General features: G+C 42.6%; 1 protein-coding gene across 4 annotated transcripts; it reads right to left on the bottom strand.

The window, feature by feature from the left end:
* Nucleotides 1-248: 248 nt before the first annotated feature.
* Nucleotides 249-10,466, bottom strand: LOC109880120 (uncharacterized). Of its 4 annotated transcripts, none has more exons than XM_031834881.1 (16): nt 9,161-10,268; nt 8,753-8,865; nt 8,280-8,417; nt 8,074-8,146; nt 7,890-7,943; nt 7,662-7,718; nt 7,412-7,491; nt 7,032-7,121; nt 4,833-4,886; nt 4,638-4,730; nt 4,382-4,510; nt 4,128-4,199; nt 3,955-4,020; nt 3,728-3,856; nt 3,409-3,574; nt 249-3,292 (listed from the first exon to the last, which is right to left on the bottom strand). In XM_031834881.1, the coding sequence occupies exons 6-16, from the start codon at nt 7,716-7,718 to the stop codon at nt 3,248-3,250; spliced, it is 981 nt and encodes a 326-aa protein (XP_031690741.1). In that variant the 5' UTR covers nt 7,890-7,943; nt 8,074-8,146; nt 8,280-8,417; nt 8,753-8,865; nt 9,161-10,268; the 3' UTR covers nt 249-3,247. The 4 variants fall into 4 exon arrangements, with proteins under 4 accessions (XP_031690741.1, XP_031690742.1, XP_031690744.1 ...); XM_031834882.1 differs by having other exon boundaries at nt 8,074-8,143; XM_031834884.1 differs by lacking the exon at nt 4,382-4,510 and having other exon boundaries at nt 9,161-10,466.
* Nucleotides 10,467-22,725: the final 12,259 nt, after the last annotated feature.

Genomic DNA, 22,725 nt, shown 5'->3' with positions numbered 1-22,725 from the left:
TACCATCATTGGCTCCTGTATGTTACTGGTGAACACATCAGACATCCCACAAAGACAGACATACAGTCTGTGTACATGATCACATGAGCAGTTACTGTAGAAACCAGGAGCATTAGTGTGGCACGTGTGTGTGTGTGTGTGTCTGCATAAACTTGAAAAACTGAAAACGAGTGACACAAGACTAAATAAATCAGTTGGATCTTTCCCTCTCCACCAGTGTCTCATTTGAAGAAAACATGACCACAAGCTAGAAAGGAATGTTTTAATGATAAAAGGAAAGCAACTCATCATAATATTAATAAGCGTTGTACCAGTCACTGAAAAGTCACTGGTTTGAATCCCCGAGCCGACTTGGTCTGTCGAGGTACCTTTGAGCAAAGCACTAAACTTGAATTGCTCCTGTAAGTCACTCTGCATAAGAGCATCCGCTAAATTACTCAAATGTTCATGTATTAAATAAAACAAGTTGTGACCATACACAAAACTCTGCAGAACAGCCTTCCTAAAAAGTAGATATGACAATGATGTGGAGGTTTGTTCATACAAATAATACAAGAGTATGAGGGACAAGTGTATCCATCAGACCTGAGTCGTTCATTAAACAATAGTCTTAACTCACTCACTTGTATGGCAATGTATGAGCAGATCATATCAATCCAACAGTCAAAATGAATAGTACTATACACAGTGTACAAACATTAGGAACACCTTCCTAATATGGAGTTACATCTGCTTTTGCCCTCAGAACAGCCTGAATTGGTCAAGGGATGGACTCTACAAGGTGTCGAAAGCTTTCCACAGGGATGCTGGCCATGTCGACTCCAAAGCTTTCCACAGGGATGCTGGCCATGTCGACTCCAAAGCATTCCACAGGGATGCTGGCCATGTCGACTCCAAAGCTTTCCACAGGGATGCTGGCCATGTCGACTCCAAAGCTTTCCAGAGTTGTGTCAAGTTGGCTGGATGTCCTTTGGGTGGTGGACCATTCTTGATACACACAGGAAACTGTTGAGAGTGAAAAGTCCAGCAGCGTTGCAGTTCTTGACACACTCAAACCAGTGAGCCTGGCACCTACTACCCGTTCAAAGGCAGTTCAATCTTTTGTCATGCCCATTCACCCTCTGAATGGTACCCACACACAATCCATGTCTCAAGGCTTAGAAAAAAACGGATTTAACCTGTCTCCTTCCCCCTACACTGATTGAAGTGGATTTAACAAGGGACATCAATTAGAGATCATAGCTTTCGCCCTGGATTCACCTGGTCAGTCTGTCATGTTCTTAATGTTTTGTACACTGAGTGTAAATTGGTCATGAAAAAGTCATAAATAAAACTAAATACATGTGTAAGGTAACTAACCATAAAAGCATCAGGTGAAAACCATTCATAACAGTATGGGACCAACCCACATACATGACATGAAATACATTACAAATAAGTCAAATTAACATAATCAAAAGATGAAGAAAATGAACCTTTTCAGACACTAAGGTTATAAGGTGTCAATGTATGTGGGTATGTCATTCGCCTAAGTCATTTGACCTGACAGACACTGAAATAAATATTCTAATGAAACTGTGAACATAAATGTCAACATAGCTACACAATTCCTGTCTAAAGTTGTGGTATTTTTCACAATGTCACTAGTAGGTGGGGATGTGGGGTACAGTTCCTTCCGCAAGAACTGCAGGTAACACTTCCTATGAATACCCTCTTCGTACTGTGTTACAAATGTATTTATAACACCTTTTAATCTATGAATATATACATCATAATGCATGACATAGGCACTAATGGCTAATACATGTCTATATTCCTTCAGCATTTTAAGCAGGCAGCATAATGCCTTATGATTATGAAGCTAAGTGGTATGACCTCATGAAAGTCTCTTTAGGAAAAGGTGTCAGAGGGCTATACTGTAACGACTTCACGTAGGAGTTCCGCACTCCTGTTAAAGGGATAGTTCACCCTAATTACAAAATATCATTTGCTTTCTTTACCCCGTAAACAGTCTATGGACAAGCTCAGACAGTAATCCATGCTTTGGTTTCGGATGGGTGGACTTATAACGTGAACGTCTAACAACCCAAAGGTTGCGTGTTCGAATATCATCACGGGATATTTTAGCATTTTTGCTAATTAGCAACTTTGCAATTACTAACTACTTTTTAGCTTAATGAGCACATAATGTATAATATAATGATCCTAATGTGGCATCTGGCATAGTAATACTTTGCTTCATAAGGCATTACACATCCTGGTGATAATGCTTTATGTAGTTATAGATGTTCATGAGCAGTTATTAGCACCTATGTTGTGCATCCTGATGCATTATGCATAGAAGGTGTTATTAATGCTCCTATAATGCATTATAAAGAGAACATCCATATGAAGTGTTTCCTGTTTGAACTGACCAATCATGATTTCCTATGAATACAGTGATTTAAATAAGTCTGATGTAATATCATCTAGAGTCTAAAATGGAACATCAACGTTCTTTACTGAAAGTAGGATTTCATGTGTTAAATGGGACAAATTATGCAAGTTATTTTAACTGACATGCTAACTCTCAATTCAGAAATAATGAATAATTGCTTTGGTAAAATAGAGCTTCTTAGACTGGGCCCTGTGATAATGAGGCCTACTCTAAATAACGTCTAGTCATTGTTTAGCTATTTGACATTTCCACAAGACATTGAGACCTCATGACCTTGGATATGTCTATACTAGAGAGGTTAACGTTTTAAGCATCTTTTCAGGTGTATGTTATATATATATATAATTGCTTGTATGTATAGTATACAATACTAGTGTATGATCTTATCATACTTTCATAGAATTTGATATATAATGTTGTATAGCTAAAATGTGACTTGTTGTATCATAATCAGTCATATGTCGCACACTCATTTTCAGATAATAGTAATTAAACGTGTAGGTAACTTATCTAAATTATTATTATCTAAAAGTCTTGGTCCGTTTTGGAATTTCAACTGATATCACTAGAACACATTTCCTAACTTATCCAGGTTACAGCTGTCACATAGAGAATTAACTTAATAAACTGTTTGGATTATAGAAAATCAGAAAAATACACTTTTCAGAATGTGCCTTGGGGTTGACATGACTGATTATGATAAAGCAAGTCACAAATGTGTATCTTATAATATGTATATTATATACAGTATTACTGTGTCTTATCATATGGTGTTAGGTTTTCTTTTGTTATACAAACGTCCACCGTTTGTTACAGTTCTCCTCTTCTTGACTCCATGTCATTAGGTCCTTTGTCCTTGGGAAAAACACAAGAGTTACAAATATGTTGGAGCAAAAAGAAAAGGAGCCCCGTCATTTTAGATACCAAGACAAACAGTTCACCAGTTGTCAGAGGACATTAACAGTACTTACTATTAACTCATGAGGTTTGGTGACTTGGTCCTTGTCCAAGGCCTGTTTGTCCAATAGAGCAGTGGTCTCCTCTGCAGCTCTGTTAGACATGGGATGACCTCCATTCATCTGAAGAGGTCCTGGACTCTGTGCACCAGGAGTCGCTTCCTTAGTCTCATCGTTAACCCTGTTGGAGTAATAAGACATCAACATTCACATTCATGATCCACCATAATACTGTCCCCTAAAGAGACAGAGGCTGACATGAACCGTGGGAAAATGGGGTGAGTGGCATTATACCCAATAAGTTGTGGATGTATCAATATGTAATCAAGCTTACCTGACATCATGGTGTCCATTCACTAGAGGGGGTTCAGCATGTGTCTTCTGACAGGATTCAGGGTCTGTTCCCCCACTGTCTGCTGACTTCCTGTCCTGCCCTTCTAGCACGCCTTCCTCTCCTGGGATTCTAAGGGTGATTATTACATGGATAAGAATAAGGATCTGTTGGAGAGGGGTACACATGGTCTACATGTTCATGGCCTAAATGAAAGAGGAGTGACTCACCTGCAGAGGAGGGGTGAAGTCTCACCAGCACCCTGACCTGGAGCCCCATTGGTCAGGTGTGATTCCCTGTGGAGTAAGATACAGACTGGATCAGGAAACATGACCTCAACCAGTTATTTAACCTCCTCTACCATCCCATGCAACTTTACACACAGATAAATACACATTCTCACCTTCTATATGGCACGTGTCCATTGCTCTGAGGTTGACCAAGAAGCTGTGGGTCATCAGTCTGGCTGTTAACCCTGTGGGAGCAATAACATGGATATCATCAGGATTAAAACTCTTGATCGACAAGAAACAACACTGTCTTCCATAGAGGCAGAGACTAACATGATCCATGAGATCAATTCTGAAGGGAGAAATTAGATTCTCATTCAACAGATAATGAAGATCTACCAAAGGAGTCCTCATGTGGAGAATTTACCTGACAACCTTGGGTACATTCAGTGGAGGGGAATCAGCATGTGTCTTCTGACAGGTTTCAGTGTCTGCTCTGTCATTGTCTGACGGCTTTCCATCCTCCATTCCTAGAACTCTTTTCTCTCCTTGGTCGCTAAAGTTGAGATTATTACATTGATAAGGATTTAAGTATCTCGACTGGGAAGGATACAAATGTTCTCCATATCCATAGCCTACATTACAGAGGACTGGCAGGTGATTAGTCATGTGGTACAGTTTACCTGGCATCTCCATTCAGCAGAGGGTTGTCAGCGCCTGTCTCTTCATTGTCCATGGGCTGCCTGCTCTCCTCTCCTGGCTCACCTCCTTGGTCACTAAAAGTGAGATTATGATGAGCATGACTGAATGGAAAAGCAAGGCAAACTGATCCAGGACAGAGTAGACTATAGAGATGTACTAGAGGTATTCTAACTAACCTGAGAACAACCACAGCTTCAACAGTCTCACCGTCATCAGGCTTTCTGATGTCTCTGTGATAAAACATTGTCATGACGTTGGCCTGGGGGGTAGGTTTATGACAGTCATAAATACCTCTTCCCCCCTTTTTCCTCTCTCTACCCTACTGATGTTACATTTGAAAAATCCTTTGGTTAACATAGAGATTCTGGGAACATCAGAAGGTGGAAATGAACTATATTCTGGTAATCCGACCAATTGAACATATGCGGTGGTACTTCATGAATATGATGTCAGTTCGATTGTCATCTGAGACGTTCTCATCAATGATAAAATGACAAACTCTAAAGTGGAAAGTCTACACATCAGAGTTATCGGATTCCCATGGAATTGTTGTTCAATTTAAATGTTTGAATATGAAATTATTCGTGATGGGATGAAATGTGATTTTAGCTTCTAAAATGTGAGATTTGGGTTTTCATAAGATTAGGGCTCTGCTCAATCAGTGGCCCGCTGAAGGGACATGGGCTATAAAACTTTTCAAACACGCCCTTTTCTCCCTTCCTATATAAAGCCTTGACGACAATGTAACCTCCTGTTCCGAGGAAGTGAGGACGACGGTCCGATGTCAGAATGGTTCAGATAATAACTACAAAACGAAACCAACATCAGCGTGAGCTTTGGTTGCGAATGGTATGAACTTTGAACTCTTATTCACTACAGAAGTGATACCTCCGAGCCGTTAAGTTAGCAACAGCAGATGCAAACGAGGGTTAGGAAGGAACAGACAGAGTATCCCGTCTATCACACAACGACGTTACTACAACGTTTCCAATTGACCACCAGAGACATTCTTCAAAGGACAAAGGATTCGGTTTGGCAACACGGCCTTCCATCTACCACCAACCTACCGAAGAACAGCTCAGAGTAAATATTTATTTATTTAGAATGCATAAGATACTGTATTTACGATAGCACAGCTTCTTCCTTTGTCCCTCAGTCTTCCCGCTCGTTCACTCAAACCCAGCCCCTTTTCTTTTGTGTAACAAGCTGTCACATCTGTTCTGTTTTCCTTCATTAAGTAATTTGTAATCAAGTTATGATTTAATTCTGTGTATGTGTAATTCTGTGTGATTAGTTAGGTATTTAGTAAATAAATAATTAAACCCAATTTTGTATTGCTGATTCAACGTGTTAGCCAGGGTTCGTGCAGATAACCAAGAATTTACAACTTTCAGATGAGACTGAATTAAGATGACGATTAATACTGACTGCTATTGATGTAAAATATTACTAGGTCTTTAAGAGTTTATTCGGAAGATAACAGCTCTATAAATATTCTTTGATACATTAGACCACAGTCAAAAATACACCAGTTGTCCTTCTGGCTTGAATATGTTATGTCTTGCCTTGGCAGGGTTCTAAAGGCAGGGTCTTTGCTGAATGTTGTTGCTTGCCAATAGACATTACTGGTATTTGAAATGCCATGCAGATCTATTGAGTAATTCTTCCTTCGCCTTCTATAGCAGGGCTTTCCGAACTCATTATGAGGGGTTGCAGTGGCTAGTGGTTCTGTGTACCCACATTCATACCCACACATGCAGTCAGTGCCGGCCCTAAGCAGTCATTTCAGGCTATTCTATTCATTTTGCCAGTCAAAAAACAGCAGTTTTACAGCTAATTTACTGCAATTCTACACATTTTGCCATAGGGTGGAGAGAAATGTTTGCATGTCAATATGATTTCTAAGTGAGAGTGACTTACAAAGTCAATGAGTCCCCCCCAGTCATAAATTTGATGATGATTTCTACAGGTTTAGGTAGCTGGTTAAATACATTTACCAATCTAAATAATTGTTTGCTGACATGAGCTAATTGAGCGACTGTCAGTGACTGACATAACAAGAGAAAAATTGCTGATGAACAACCACATTTTGAAATTGTACCTTGTGTATTCTACTATTCTAGCTGTCAACAGTAAAACGGGGGTCAGCAGGCCGCCTGTTTCCCGTCCCTGAGCTAATTATTAGAATCAGGTGTGCTACAGTAGATTAGGGTTGGAGTGAAAACCTACAGGACAGTAGCTCTCCAGGATCAGGGTTGGAGAGCCCTGTTCTATAGAGACAGAAATGAATATAACCCATAGCAACAGCTGAAGACAAGAGAGACTATCATTCAGTGGTTGATTACAGATCAATAAAGTGATGTGGAAAGGTTTACCTGGCATCACGTTGCTCATTCTGCATCAGAGGAATGGAGTTTGGTTCTGGAATGCCCTGACCCGCTTCCACATCTCTGTGGCCTTGGTTGCTAAAGATGAGATTATTACATTAATAAGAAATTAAGGATAATGTTTGATAAACAACAGTAACTTGACAAAATGGCCAACAAGACTGTAGTTTGTAAGTGGCCTGCAAGTTCCAGACTGTTCTCATATTGTTTGTGACCTGCTAGGACCCCATTGGTCTGACTTTAAACCGTAGTAGTAAGACAGAGAGAACTAGTCTCATAACTAACATAAACCCTCTGCAACAATTCTAATTGACTTAAAGACAAAAAGAGTTATAAAGCTGTTATAAACAGTTATATAGGATACTCACCACTGTTTGTCTCTCCAAGGTTTGCACACACAAAAAAAAGCGCAAACCAGCAATGACCAGCACGAGAGCAACAACACCAACTGAAAAACAAAATGTAGTCATCAGATATTGACATATTCACACAAATGAAAAGGTTTTAAAACAGCCTTCTAACTGTAGTTGATCTTGGTAACATAATTCTGAGGTCAGATTTACTTGTCATTTTCTCATACAGAGGAAGCTGTGGTGACAGATTTGCGTAAAAACTCACCAATGATTTTCCAGGATAAACTAGTGTCACCACGGTTTCTATCAGGATGGTCTCCATCTATAATGGTGGAATTAGAGAGAATAAAGTCATTTCCATGACATAATCAATCAAAATACTGAACAACACAGATTAATGTGTTATGTCGTCTTTCCCTTAATTTAATTTCCAGGCTTCCAGAAAATAAAAACATCAAAAACAAATTCTCAAGGGATTGACATTGGTACTCACCTGGGATGATGGTTGAATTCAAAGATGCAATTGTCACAACCTCATTCCTCATCTCTACAAAGGCCAGAAAGAGGTTAAAAGGTGTATAGTATTCAAAATGAATGAATATGATTTATGTGCTTTTCTCTATGTGCCCTTGAAAGATAATTGAAATTGATGGAAAAGAGTAATGTCAACTATCTACCTGTGACAATGTAATGGGAACATCTCTCCTTAACTGAGGGATCTTTACCATTAGACTCAGTTCCAGTCTTCTGCTAAGAGGGAATGGGGAGGGATATTGTTTCATCAGTTGCATCCTAATAATACAGGATTAAACCCAGAAATAAAAAGACAAATGTGTAAGTTGTTATAATCAACCTCTAAATAATGTGAAATTACAGAGCTCACCTGTGTAGAATCAATGTAAATTATGTTCATTGTCAGATGTTGGCATTTATAGAGGGTGACTGAACTGTTGTTCATCGTTACCACCTCATTCTTATCAAATTCCATTGGCTTGTCCCCTCCACTGTTGGCAATGGCAGTCTGTGGGAAAGACAGACAAAAAACAATTTCAAGTTGGAAAAAGACAAGTCAAATGATCAATAAGGAATGTACAGTGCATTCGGAAGGTATTCAGACCCCTTCACTTTTTCCACATTTTGTTACATTACAGCCTTATTCTAAAATTGATTAAATTGTTTTTTTCCCCCTCATCAATCTACACACAATGAAAAAGTCAAGGGGTCTGAATACTTTCCGAAAGCCCTGACTGTAGTGGTATTTTTTGAAGTAAAGTAATTCTGTGTGCGGATTGCATCCACTGCTCTCCTGCAGTAGTTACTTCCTGTATAGATGAACTAAAACACAGATGAACTTACCCCTGCATTGTTGTACACTGCAATGTCAGATACACCTGAAATGTTGTATAGATACACGTATCTACCATCACTGGTCTTCAATTTTCCACAATCAATTTCCACCGAAGTACATGCTAAGGATGTCAAGGAAGTTTTATTTAGGACAACGTTATGTGCATTATTACAAAAAACACTTACAAATTCCTTTAGACCGAAACTAAATGGAATATAGATAGAGACTAGGTTTGAGATCTCGATCCAATAAATAAGAACAATAGAAAAAGTTTGTGTAAGAAGAGGACTAGCGCTCAAACAGGTCTGGCTTCTCTGAGGGCCCAGCCCTGATGCAGTTTATTTAGCAGAAGTATCAGTCTTCCGGGAGAAATAGGGAAACTTTGAAATTCATTCTACAATAATTTGGTATTTTACCTTGATTCTCGACAGCGTAGGTTGGATAGACTTCCAAAACAGCAACCAAAAAAACCACTTCAAACAAAAACATGTTCAGTTCTGAGATGACACATCTACCTCCAGGCCTAGTGAAATTGAAAAGAAAGTAAAGGCATTTCCTGGTTGTTTATATAAGCAGAGGAGGAGCTATGGTACGGTACGTACACTATGACGCACAGAATAAACATTATGTGTATTTTTTGGGGCCTTTTATTCTTCAAAGTTGTCATTTATAAAGATGGGGAGCTAGATGGACACTGTTTAACAGCAAGGAACATGTATTCTGTTCAGTTGGCAATGGAAACGTAGAAAAGGTTTGAAATGACTTGGTTAGAAGTTGTGTCATATCATTCAAATGTTGATGGTTCACTTTACACATCCACAAGCAACAACAGCCTAATGAACCAGTGTGGTATTAGAACGACCTCCAACCCCTGTGTCTTATGTACTGTAATATAATACTGTAAGTCTAAAACCAGAGGACATCCTTGCCATGTGACTGGGATGTATAGACAAGACATCTATATCAAATGTTACCTGAAGGTTCATGACAATAGAACACTTAGGCAGTTCAGAGAATATATTCATGTTGAGTTACAGACATCACACAAATCATGTTATAATTTTACCTGAAAGGCCGCCTCATGGGACTCTCGGTCGCGGATTGAACCCTTAGTGCCTTAGACCGCTGCACCACTCGGGAGGCACTCATGTAATATTCTTTAACAAAATATCTTATACTTAATATCTCCTCTGCTTGACTCCATGTCATTAGTTCCTTTGTCTTTTGGAAACAAATGCTGAGCATGAAAACAACCAAACCCATAATTCAGTTAGCAAGTTACCAGTTCACCAGCAAATAGTGGAAAACTGAATGAACACTCACAGTACTACCTATTAACTAAAGACGTTTGGTGACTTGGTCCTTGTCCAAGGCCTGCTTATCCACCAGAGCAGTGGTCTCTTCTGACCCAAGGTGATGAATGCTTCTAGCTAGAGGACACAGGCTGGATCAGTAAACATGACCTCAAACATGGTATGCCTATTATTTTCCATAAGTCTCTCCTACAATCTTTCCAATTTCACTGTAAAGAGCACACAGTTAGCAATAGATGGAGAAACAGACACAATCTCACCTGTCAGACAGGCCATTACAGGTCGTCAGTTTGGCCATTAGTGCTGTAGGAGCAATGACAGACATCATCAGGGTTCAGATTCACAACACCCTCCCCCACCCCAGCACGGTCACCTACAGCTGTGGTTCCCAACCACAGCTGGGGCGGCAGCGTAGCCTAATGGTAGCGCATTGGACTAGTAACCGTAAAGGTTGCAAGTTCAACTCCCCAAGCTGTACAAATCTGTCGTTCTGTCCCTGAACAAGGCAATTAACCCACTGTTCCTAGGCCATCATTGAAAATATTTAACTGACTTGCCTAGTTAAATAAAGGTTAAAAAATAAAATTAAAAACCATGGGTACTAGGAACGCTGGGGGTACCTGGCCTATCCACAGGGTCTACTGTACTTGAGAATAGCAAGATCAAAATTCAGTTGGTGGTACAGTAACCGAAAAGGTTGGGAACCACTGACCTACAGTATAGAGACAGAGGCTAATCCGACCTAAGAGATCAGTTATGAAGGTAGTTAGATTATCATCCAATAAATAAAGAGGATCTGTCAATGGCTTCATCATCTGGTGAAGTTGACCTGGCATCATGGTGCCATTCACCAGAGGGGGTTCAGCAAGTCGTTTCTGCCAGGATTCAGTCTCTGTTCCCCCATGGACCATTAGCTTCTTGTTCCTCTCTTTTAGCATACCTTTCCCTCCTTGGCCGCTTACAGTGAGATTATTACATGGATAAGAATGAAAGGATCTTGTTTGTGTGGGGTACAAATGTTCTCCATGTTCATATCTTGCAGACGACTGACTCGCCTGTCGAAGAAGGGTGGAGTTTCTATATCAATAGCAATATAACCTGAAGCCCCATTGTTCTGGCTTGGATACATAGGGAGTAAGATACAGGCTGGATCAGGAAACAGGGTTTCAAACATGGTTCATTTATTTTCCCTGGATCACCTCTCGCTCTTCGGTCACTAACATGGATTACAGGCATTTCATCTGGGAGGAGCAATTAGAACAACCCCCAGCCTCTGTCACTTAGGTACTGTAATGTAATATGTCTCAGGGGACATCCTTGCCATGTGACTGGGATGTATAGACAAGACATCTATATCAAATGTTACCTGAAGGTTCATGACAATAGAACACTTAGGCAGTTCAGAGAATACATTAATGTTGAGTTACAGACATCACACAAATCATACACATGTTACCTGAAAGATCATGAGCCTGGACTTGTGTGCGTGTGTGTATGTGTGAGTGCCTGAATGTGTGTGTATGTGTGAGAGCCTGAATGTGTGTGTGTGTGTGTGTGAGAGAGAGAGAGAGAGAGAGAGAGAGAGAGAGAGAGAGAGAGAGAGAGAGAGAGAGAGAGAGAGAGAGAGAGAGAGAGAGAGAGAGAGAGAGAGAGAGAGAGAGAGAGAGAGAGAGAGAGAGAGAGAGAGAGAGAGAGAGAGAGAGAGAGAGAGAGAGAGAGAGAGAGAGAGAGAGAGAGAGAGAGAGAGAGAGAGAGAGAGAGAGAGAGAGAGAGAGAGAGAGAGAGAGAGAGAGAGAGAGAGAGAGAGAGAGAGAGAGAGAGAGAGAGAGAGAGAGAGAGAGAGAGGAGAGAGAGAGAGAGAGAGAGAGAGAGAGAGAGAGAGAGAGAGAGAGAACTGGAAGGAAAGACAACCAAAGGAGGAATTGGCTTTGGGGTGACCAGTGGGATATACCTGCTGGTGCGCGTGCTGCTATGGTGACCAGTGAGCTGTGATAAGGTGGGGCTTTACCTAGCAGAGACTCGTAGATAACCTGTAGCCAGTGGGTTTGACGACGAGTATGAAGCGAGGGCCAACCAACAGGTCGCGTACAGGTCGCAATGGTGGGTAGTGTATGGGGCTTTAGGATGGTCAGTTTTACGAGGGTAAGTTTGGCAGCATGAGTGACATAATACAGAACATGAATAAACAAGAACAGCTCAAGGACAGAACTACACACATTTAAAAAGGCACATAAAGGCACATATAGCCAACATATCAGTACATACACACAAAATATCTAGGTCAAATAGGGAAGAGTTTTTTAAAACCAGTTTTGCTGTTTATTTGTGGCCAATACATCTGATTTGAGTTGAGTCCACCTGTGTTAAATTCAATTGATTGGACATAATTTAGAAATGGCACACACCTGTCTATCTACGGTCTCACAGTTGAAAGTGCATATCAGAGCAGAAAACAAGCCTTGAGGTCGAAGGAATTTTCCGTAGACCTCTGAGACAGGATTGTGTCAAGGCACAGATGTGGGGAAGGGTACCAAAACATTTCTGCAGCATTGAACGTCCCCAAGAACACAGTGGCCTCAATCAATCTTAGATGGAAGAAGTTTGGAACCACCAAGACTCTTCCTAGAGCTGGCTGCCCGGGTCAGGGAGGTGGCCAAGAATCTGATGGTCACTCTGACAGAGCTCCAGAGTTCCGCTGTGGAGATGGGAGAACCTTAAAGAAAGGACAACCATCTCTGCAGCACTCCACCAATCAGGCCTTTATGGTAGAGTTGCAAGACTGAAGCCACTCTACCAAGATTCTCTGTTCCAATGAAACGAAGATTGAGCTCTTTGGCCTGAATGCCAAGCGTCACATCTGGAGGAAACCTGGCACCATCCCTACGGTGAGGCATGGTAGTGGCAGCATCATGCTGTGGGGATGTTTTTCAGAGGCAGGGACTGGGAGACTAGTCAGGGTTGAGGAAAAGATGAATGGGGAAAAGTACGGAGAGATCCTTGATGAAAACCTGCTCCAGAGCGCTCAGGACCTCAAACTGGGGACGAAGGTTCACCTTCCAAATGGACAAATACACTAAGCACACAGCCAAGACAACGCAGGAATGGGAAAAACTCCCCAAATACAGGTGTGCCAAGCTTGTAGCATAAACAGTCTGAATACTTATGTAAATGTCATTTTTCAGTTTAAGATTTTTAAAACATTTGCAATAATGTCTAAACAGCTGTTTTTGCTTTGTCATTATGGGGTATTGTGTGTAGACTGATGAGGGAAAACAACTATTTAATACATTTTAGAAGAAGGCTGTAACGTAACAAATGTGGAAAGAGTCAAGGAGTCTGAATACTTTCCGAAGGCACTGTATATGTGAAAAAAAATACAAATAACAAGAAGACACGTGTCCTCAAACTTGAAAAGCAATATACACATCTCACCTGATGCACCAGAGAAAATGGTACAGGTCCAATGCTCCTGATTCAGAAATGAGATAACATCAATATATTTACTTCTTATAATAACATAGTTTACATTTGGAATGTTTTTCCCCCTGGTATTGTAGTTTACAAGGTAACTGTACATAAACCTAAACTGCAGTGATAAATAGCCATACTCACAGACAAATCACTTATGGCAGTGTGGTCTACATTGACACAGTCCAGGAGGGTGATGCAGGAGTAGCTGACATCAATCACATTGTGTGTATGTGTAGTGTTTTTGTGTTGACAAAGTTCAGCAAGCCACGTAGACGTCTGTGGAAGAAAACCTACACAAGTAAAGTTAGACATCTAACACACAAAAACAATATTCTACATGTTTGAATACGTTTGTCATTAAACTGTATCTACCGTCTATATTGAAGTGTGATTCTACAGTAGATACAGTCTGGGTGAAGGATATGGAACCCCCCGTTTGTATCATCATTGGGGATCATGGACATCTACTCCACGCATAAGATCCTTGTAGATTCCTCTTTCACATCTACACAGTATCTGTAAGCATTTCCTGTTCTGAGGTTTGCACAAGCTTTATTCTTGGTTTTCTCTCCGCCCCAACAGGCTGTAGAGGAAGGAGGAAGACAATTACCACAGTCATCTACAGTGCAAATCTTTACTGATGTTGAAGAGACGTTGAAGAGATTACAATGTCCGGAAGGGACAGCTTACTGTATAAGCACAATAGCATATGGAAATAGTCTGCATCACTAGATGTAGGAAACAATCTCGGTAGGTATGTTTTTTCTTTCACAAGGAATTTTAAACTTACAACGTCACAAACAATGCTTTGAACGGAAAATAACAGTTCAAGATTTCAGATCTTTATACTGATAAAAAGGGAGTGGAAGTACAGGAGAGACATTTCACAACAACTAATATTCTGCTGGTACTGTGCGCGCCCCACAATGAATGAGTCGCCGCCATTTTGGAGAATTCTGCAAACACGTGGCGCAGTTTTTATTTTGTAATGCTATCACTTTCCATAGATAATATGTCACTTCCTCCACATAATGGCAAATAGGAAAGAGATAAACAAATGCTCATATTATCAAAAAAGCAATGCGACTAGACTGAAGGTGTGTCTACAGAACTCTGGCAGAGACGGCTTTAACCCAAAGCATGGCCTCTGGCTATTCAAACATCAGCAACACAGACTAAAATGACCTTGACTTGACAAGAGGATCAGAAAACAAGTTAAAAGATATGCAACAGACATTGTAGTACTGCAAACAACTGTGTGCCTGCCGCCGTGAGGTGCAAACGCAGAAGAGATAGGTGTAACTCATAGTGAAAGTTATGATACATGGAAGAGGTAGAGTTAACAGTGACGTCTGACTCATTGGGGAAGTCTTGAGTCATTATTATGCAAATCAGTTTCAGCTCTAGCACTGATATTAAAAACCTGCAAGTAATTGAAACCCTGTTTCCTTTCACAATTTCCATGGACCTGATTCCTACTAGTGGGGCAGTCTGATAATAGTGTCATGATTCAGTGCACTGTAGGTGGTTTCTGTAGGACCAGGACAAACTCAGAGAACCAGAGATCAGAGTTGTACCTAGTTAAGTGACATGCCCGGTAAACACTCAGGGCTACATCATTCTGACCACTAGAAGGGGCTCTTGTTGAATAAATGAAACAGAAGCCTTCGTCTGATTCGAGTCATGTTGAACTTCACCTCAAGGTATATAACTGATTGAATGATTCAATAGGTAAAATGAAGTAGGCTGGTACATAACATGTTTATAAAGATGATGAACACTCTAGGTTGACTGTGACAATTGACCCTCAGTGAGGGGAGGGTGTGTGGCTAGTGTGTATATTGAAAATAATATAATTATTGTGATCGCTTGTGGTTCATTTCAGAGTGGGAAGACATCAATAAACCCATCATCCATTCCATTCCATTACTGTCTATAGGGTGAACACCCATCAGACACCTCACAAAGACAGACAAACAGTGCTTTAGACTCAGTACTGTCTGTGTACATGATCATATCTGTGAGGGTCTACAGTAGCTATTGTAGAAAACAGGAGCATTAATGTGTGGCAAAAAAGTCACTGTGTGTGTGTGTGTGTGTGTGTGTGTGTGTGTGTGTGTGTGTGTGTGTGTGTGTGTGTGTGTGTGTGTGTGTGTGTGTGTGTGTGTGTGTGTGAGAGATAATGTGTTTGCGTGTGTGTGATAGCACAGGACATCCTCCTGTTGTCTTTAGGAGCTGGTCCATGGAGACAGCGTGACAACCCTCCCATCAGATTGTGTCTGTGAGAGCAGGAGAGCAGGCGCTCAAAGGGCCCTCTGTCATCTGCCCCTTCACACTCACTCTCTTTCTCTCTCACACACACACCAACAGATAAAGCAGGGCTGCCAGAAGGAGCATGCTTAATTTACAGATTCACTGGTCCAGCGAGAAAACACAGACAGGAGTCTGTCACTCAATCTGGCCCGATCGCTTTCTCCCTCTTTCTGACTCTTTCCCTTCCCCCCTCTGTCTCTCTCTTTCTCTCTCTCTCCCAAACTCTCTCTCTCTCTCTTGCCCTTACTCTATTTCAGGCATGTCCATACCAAAGGCCCATCCATAGAGTTGGAGGAAAATAAAAGTTAAGTCATGTTGAATTACACTCCAAGTGAATATGACATGTTCTCAGTTCCTAAACATACGAGAGATCTACTACCTGATTGAGTTGGCCTGAGTTCCCAGAGGGGAGGGGACATCCTGCCCAGGCTGTGTTCCAGAAAGAGAGAGAGAGACAGAGAGAGAGAGAGAGAGACAGAGAGAGAGAGACAGAGAGAGAGACAGAGAGAGAGATAGAGCCCCTCTGCTGGGGACAGGCAGCATAAACAGAGAGAGCGAGAGAGAGGGACAGACAGAAAGAAATAGAGACAGAGCCCCTCTGCTGGGGACAGGCAACATAAACAGAGAGAGAGCGAGAGAGAGGGACAGACAGACAGAGAGAGAGAGGGACAGACAGAGAGAGAGAGGGACAGATACAGAGAGAGAGGGACAGACAGAGAGAGAGAGGGACAGACAGAGAGAGAAAGGGACAGACAGACAGAGAGAGATAGAGACAGAGCCTCTCTCTACTGGGGACAGGCAACATAAACAGAGAGAGCGAGAGAGAGGGACAGACAGAGAGAGAGAGGGACAGACAGAGAGAGAGAGGGACAGACAGAGAGAGAGAGGGACAGACAGAGAGAGAGAGGGACAGACAGAGAGAGAGAGGGACAGAGCCCCTCTGCTGGGGGACAGGACCGGCATTATAAACAGAAAGCGGAGAAGAACGTAGAGGAGAGTGAAGCAGGTCTGCCTATAAACACACATCAAGGAGCTGCTAGCTGCATGTCTCTCTCTCCCCAGGCCCAGACTAACAGACAGCCCAGAACAGCCCTGGCCTTGGCTCTATGGGGCTCCACCCAGCTGAATGTCTCTCTCTCCCCAGGCCCAGGCTAACAGACAACCTAGAACAGCCCTGGCCTTGGCTCTATGGGGCTCCACCCAGCTGAATGTCTCTCTCTCCCCAGGCCCGGTTTAACAGACAACCTAGAAAAGCCCTGGTCTTGGCTCTATGGGGCTCCACCCAGATGAATGCTCCATTACAATAAACACACTAATACAGGCCAGGTGAAGGGATGTCAATAAATATCCATCGACCAACACCACACCACATCCTCTATTTCGCCCTGCACCTCTCTTCCTCCCTCTTTCTTCCTACCATCAGGGTAGTGATGAGAGATACATAGATTTCCTCCCCAGAGGGTCGCAGGTTTCCCTTCTGGAATTCTAAAGAATTTTGAATAATGGGGTTTGGTGGAGAGGAGTGGGAGGGAGGGAGGGAGGGGTGTATGGGGGGTCTGTGTGGATAGTTCTGCTGCACCACACCTTTCTGTGTTCATGATTAAGCTACGCTACATTATACTAGGCTAACAGGTTAACCCTGTCCTCTTATCTTCCACAGTCTAACTAATGTAAAGCCTTGTACCTCTATTCAGGTATCCCTAGGGAGAGATACTCTGACCACTTCCTGGTTGACTAAAGGTTCAATTAAAATAATACCAATCCCACCTGGGAGTGTGAGTTGACTAGTGCTGATGCAGCATAGCCTTACCCTGCTTGAATACTTAGTGATAACAATAGCATTACCCTACACTGGGAGTAGGAACCCTATTTGGCCAGTGTTTACATGGCTTACAAGCACAGTTTTAAAATACGCCGTGTGGAAAAAGGACCACAATGAAAACACAGCAGGCCTGGATGGGTTCCATTTCTGAAAACAATGTCACGTTAACAGTCCAATAAGGTATTACGTACTTCCAGAGAGGTAGCTGTCAATGGACACAGCTTAAACACCACAGACTGTCAGCCTCTAGGACAGAGAGAGAGAGAGAGAGAGAGAGAGAGAGAGATAGAGATAGAGAGAGAGAGAGAGAGAGAGAGAGAGGCCAAGAGAGACAGAGGCAGAGCGAAACAAAGACAAAATCAAATCAAATTGTATTAGTCACATGCCCCGAATACAACAGGTGTTGACCTTACCGTGAAATGCTTACTTACAAGAACCTAACCAACAATGCAGTTAAAAAAAAAGATATATACAAATAAGAATAAGAAATAAAAGTAACAAGTATTTAAAAGGGGCAGTAAAATAACAATAGCGAGACTATATACAGGGGGGTACTGGTACAGAGTCAATGTGCGGGGGCACCGGTTAGTCAAGGTAATTGAGGTAATATGTACATGTAGGTAGAGTTATCGATAACAACAGAGAGTAGCAGCGATGTAAAAGAGGGGGGAGGGGCAATGCAAATAGTCTGGGTAGCCATTTGAGTAGATGTTCAGCAGTCTTATGGCTTGGAGGAAGAAGCTGTTTAGAAGCCTCTTGGACCTAGACTTGGCACTCCGGTACCGCTTGCCGTGCGGTAGCAGAGAGAACAGTCTATGACTAGAGTGGATGGAGTCTTTAACAATTTTTAGGGCCTTCCTCTGACACCGCATGGTATAGAGGTGCTGGATGGCAGGAAGTTTGGCCCCAGCGATGTACTGGGCCGTACGCACCACCCTCTGTAGTACCTTGCGGTCGGAGGCCGAGCAGTTGCCATACCAAGCAGCGATGCAACCAGTCAGGAGGCTCTCAGTGGTGCAGCTGTATAATTATCCTTTTGAGGATCTGAGGACCCATGCCAAATCATTTCAGTGTCCTGAGGGGGAATACGTTTTGTCGTGCCCACTTCACGACGGTCTGTTAGTCTGCTCCACTACAGTCCCGTCGATGAGAATGGGGGTGTGCTTGGTCCTCTTTTTCCTGTAGTGAACAATCATCTCCTTCGTCTTGATCCAGTTGCAGAGGGAGGTGTTTAGACGGGTTACCTTAGTGTTCTTGGGCACATGGACTATGGTGGTCTGCTTGAAACATGTAGGTATTACAGACTTGGACAGGGAGAGGTTGAAAATGTCAGTGAAGACACTTGCCAGTTGGTCAGCACATGACAGACAGAGAGACAGAAAGACAGAGAGACTGAAAGACAGAGACAGAGAATGAGGAACATAACATAGGTCTGTAGATGTTACTGTCCCCAAAGTACCACTCTAGATCTGTGTGAAGACTGTGAACTCAGGCTAAGAAAAGCCTAGAAGTGTTATAGAAATCCATTCAACTAAAACAGTCTTCAGCATAACCAGGTCTGTGTTGTAGAGCTCTAACCAGGTCTGTGTTGTTGAGCTCTAACCAGGTCTGTGTTGTAGAGCTCTAACCAGGTCTGTGTTGTAGAGCTCTAACCAGGTCTGTGTTGTAGAGCTCTAACCAGGTCTGTGCTGTTGAGCTCTAACCAGGTCTGTGTTGTAGAGCTCTAACCAGGTCTGTGCTGTGGAGCTCTAGCAAGGTCTGTGTTGTGGAGCTCTAACCAGGTCTGTGTTGTAGACCTCTAACCAGGTCTGTGTTGTAGAGTTCTAACCAGGTCTGTGTTGTAGAGTTCTAACCAGGTCTGTGCTGTGGAGCTCTAACCAAGTCTGTGTTGTAGAGCTCTAACCAGATCTGTGCTTTGGAGCTCTAACCAGGTCTGAGTTGTAAGAGCTCTAACCAGGTCTGAGTTGTAGGGTTGTAACCAGGTCTGTGTTGTAGAGCTCTAAACAGGTCTGTGTTGTAGAGCTCTAACCAGGTCTGTGTTGTAGAGCTCTAACCAGGTCTGAGTTGTAGAGCTCTAACCAGGTCTGTGTTGTAGAGCTCTAACCAGGTCTGTAGTGTAGAGTTCTAACCAGGCCTATGTTATAGAGCTCTAACCAGGTCTGTGTTGTAGAGCTCTAACCAGGTTTGTGTTGTGGAGCTCTAACCAGGTCTGTGTTGTAGAGCTCTAACCAGGTCTGTGTTGTAGAGTTCTAACCTGGTCTGTGCTGTGGAGCTCTAACCAGGTCTGTGTTGTAGAGCTTTAACCTTGTCTGTGCTGTGGCCAACAGTAATCACACTGTACTACACACTACACATAAACACGCTAAATGTACTTTCATACACACACCATTGTCACACCCTGACCATAGTTTGCTTTGTATGTTTCTATGTTTTGTTTGGTCAGGGTGTGATCTGAGTGGGCATTCTATGTTACATGTCTAGTTTGTCTATTTCTATGTTTGGCCTGATATAGTTCTCAATCAGAGGCAGGTGTTAGTCATTGTCTCTGATTGGGAACCATATTTAGGTAGCCTGTTTGGTGTAGGGGTTTTGTAGGTGATTGTTTCTGTCTCTGTGTTTGCACCAGATAGGGCTGTTTTGGTTTTTCACATTTCTTGGTTTTGTTAGTCTATTCATGTATAGTTTCTTTATTAAAGAACCATGAATAATAACCACGCTGCGTTTTGGTCCAACTCTCCTTCAACTCAAGGAAACCGTTACAACCATGTAGTTAGTATGTATCCTACATGTCTAGATTAATGTAAGTCTCACAAAATAAAGTTCATTACATAGTCATAGAGTTATTTAAGGGTACTACGAGTGGAGGTGGCATGGGAATATGCTAACCCACAAATCCCCATACCTAATCCCCCTTTCCCATATCTCAGCCTCTTCTAAACCGAGCCATACACCCCCGCCCTTTCAAAAACCACAACTCTCTCTCTCTATGCAGCGATGAAGCAGAGCAACCTGAGCTTTCTGAGAAAGTCTTATAAAGGGGAGGGAATATAACAATCACATCAAGCACATTGACCACCTCTCCCTCACACCCTGATCTGGGACATCCAAGACAGTGTGTGGGTGTGTGTATGTGTGTGTGTGTGTGCATGCTTTGTGTGCCCAGGGGCCTATCCTCACGTGCATTGATTACAGGAACTGAATGTAGTATAGGCTACTCATGTCACAGTCATTTCCTGTACTATGTCACAGTGATGCACTGCTTATTCACGTACAGTTAGATCATGTATTGCACAACCGTAGCAAGTCACTTGGACAGCCCCTATGAATCCGTTATCCAGAGAAGAATCTCCTGAGAGGGATCTCTGTCAAACAAACAAATCACTCTTTCTGAGCCGCTGCCTTGTGGTAAACTTGTTCAACTCTCTCTTTTTGTGTTGTTTACCTCTTCTCTCTCTTCTCCCCTTCTCTTTCTCTCTGTTCTCATCCTTCCTCTCCCATTCTCCTCCTCTATTGTCTCCCTTTTACACTCTCTCTCTCCACCTCTTCTTTCTCTCTAAGCTCATCTCCACTTCTCTCTCTCCACCTCTTCTTTCTCTCTAAGCTCATCTCCACTTCTCTCTCTCCACCTCTTCTTTCTCTCTAAGCTCATCTACACTTCTCTCTGTCCCTTTCTCTCTGTTCTTATCCTTCTTCTCCCCTCTCTCTATCATTCTCTTCTCCTCTCTTTTCTCCCTTTTACTCTCTCTCTACAACTCTCTAACCCCTCTCGCTACCCCTCTTCTTCCTCTCCCTTCTCCCTCTTCTCTTGTTGAGCCTTGTTGGCGTGGGCTCTAGTTCTGTTCCTTCACTCAGTGAACCCGGGGTAAAGAGTGTCTTGTTACACCAGTACTGGCCCTTCTGATAAAGCCCAGTATTGTGAAGGATAATCCTCAGAAACAATCAGGATTTCACACAGGCATCACCGTGTGTATTTCTGCAGTCCCCAAACACAAATATAAACACACCAAGAACATTCACACACACACTCCCATACAGCCAAACAGACGTAGCGTACAATCGCTCAAACACACAACACTCCAGGTCAGAGAATGTATTGTTACTGTGCGCTGCACTCATGTGGTAGAAATAAATATCAGGACAAAACTCACATCAGGTTACAAACTCTCTCTACAGGTTATTTTCCTTCCTTTGTACTGTATAATTACCCTGGTGTGCACTGCTTCCTCTACTTCACTACTAAAGCCAGCTAGCTACCTCACCACCGATGACTGACGGACACCAGAGATTGGGAAAGGGGAGCAGAAGTAACAGTGTTAGAAACGACCTGGAATGGGAATGTCCTTCTTCTCTCTCACTCCCATGTTTATGTATGGAAGGAACCCAGCTCTTAAGCTGTCCACATTTGGGTGAGCCGTGCTCTTAAATAAACATGGGCTTTGTTGGGATAAACCGTTGTCTATCCTCTATTGTCCCGTGGGATCAGTGAGGTGCTCAGGTACTCACCTGAATGGAGGGGGGACAGGTCAGCACACGTCACGGATGGAAGTTGGAACACGAGGCCAAGAGAGGGAGCGAGGGTGGCTGGAAGTGCTGTCCAGACAGGCAGGCTCCTCCTGGTGCCTGGAATGCTTCCATACGGCTGTCAAATCAAATCAAAATCAAATCAAATGTATTTATATAGCCCTTCGTACATCAGCTGATATCTCAAAGTGCTGTACAGAAACCCAGCCTAAAACCCCAAACAGCAAGCAATGCAGGTGTAGAAGCACGGTGGCTAGGAAAAAATCCCTAGAAAGGCCAGTACCTAGGAAGAAACCTAGAGAGGAACCAGGCTATGTGGGGTGGCCAGTCCTCTTCTGGCTGTGCCGGGTGGAGATTATAACAGAACATGGCCAAGATGTTCAAATGTTCATAAATGACCAGCATGGTCGTATAATAATAAGGCAGAACAGTTGAAACTGGAGCAGCAGCACGGTCAGGTGGACTGGGGACAGCAAGGAGTCATCATGTCAGGTAGTCCTGGGGCATGGTCCTAGGGTTCAGGTCCTCCGAGAGAGAGAGA

The sequence above is a fragment of the Oncorhynchus kisutch genome, linkage group LG10, assembly GCF_002021735.2.
Source record: "Oncorhynchus kisutch isolate 150728-3 linkage group LG10, Okis_V2, whole genome shotgun sequence".
In the NCBI taxonomy this organism is placed as follows: Eukaryota; Metazoa; Chordata; class Actinopteri; order Salmoniformes; family Salmonidae; genus Oncorhynchus; species Oncorhynchus kisutch.
The sequence above is the reverse complement of the archived record's forward strand: the minus strand, read 5'-3'. Positions and strand labels throughout refer to the sequence as shown.

Coding starts and splice junctions, on each gene's coding strand:
- LOC109880120 (XM_031834881.1), bottom strand. CDS start 7,718: ATGGAGACCATCCTGATAGAAACCGTGGTGACACTAGTTTATCCTGGA. Junction 4,731..4,832: donor GAAGCTGTGGTTGTTCTCAG/GTTAGTTAGAAT, acceptor TCTCACTTTTAG/TGACCAAGGAGGTGAGCCAG. Junction 4,021..4,127: donor GGACACGTGCCATATAGAAG/GTGAGAATGTGT, acceptor CTTACTCCACAG/GGAATCACACCTGACCAATG.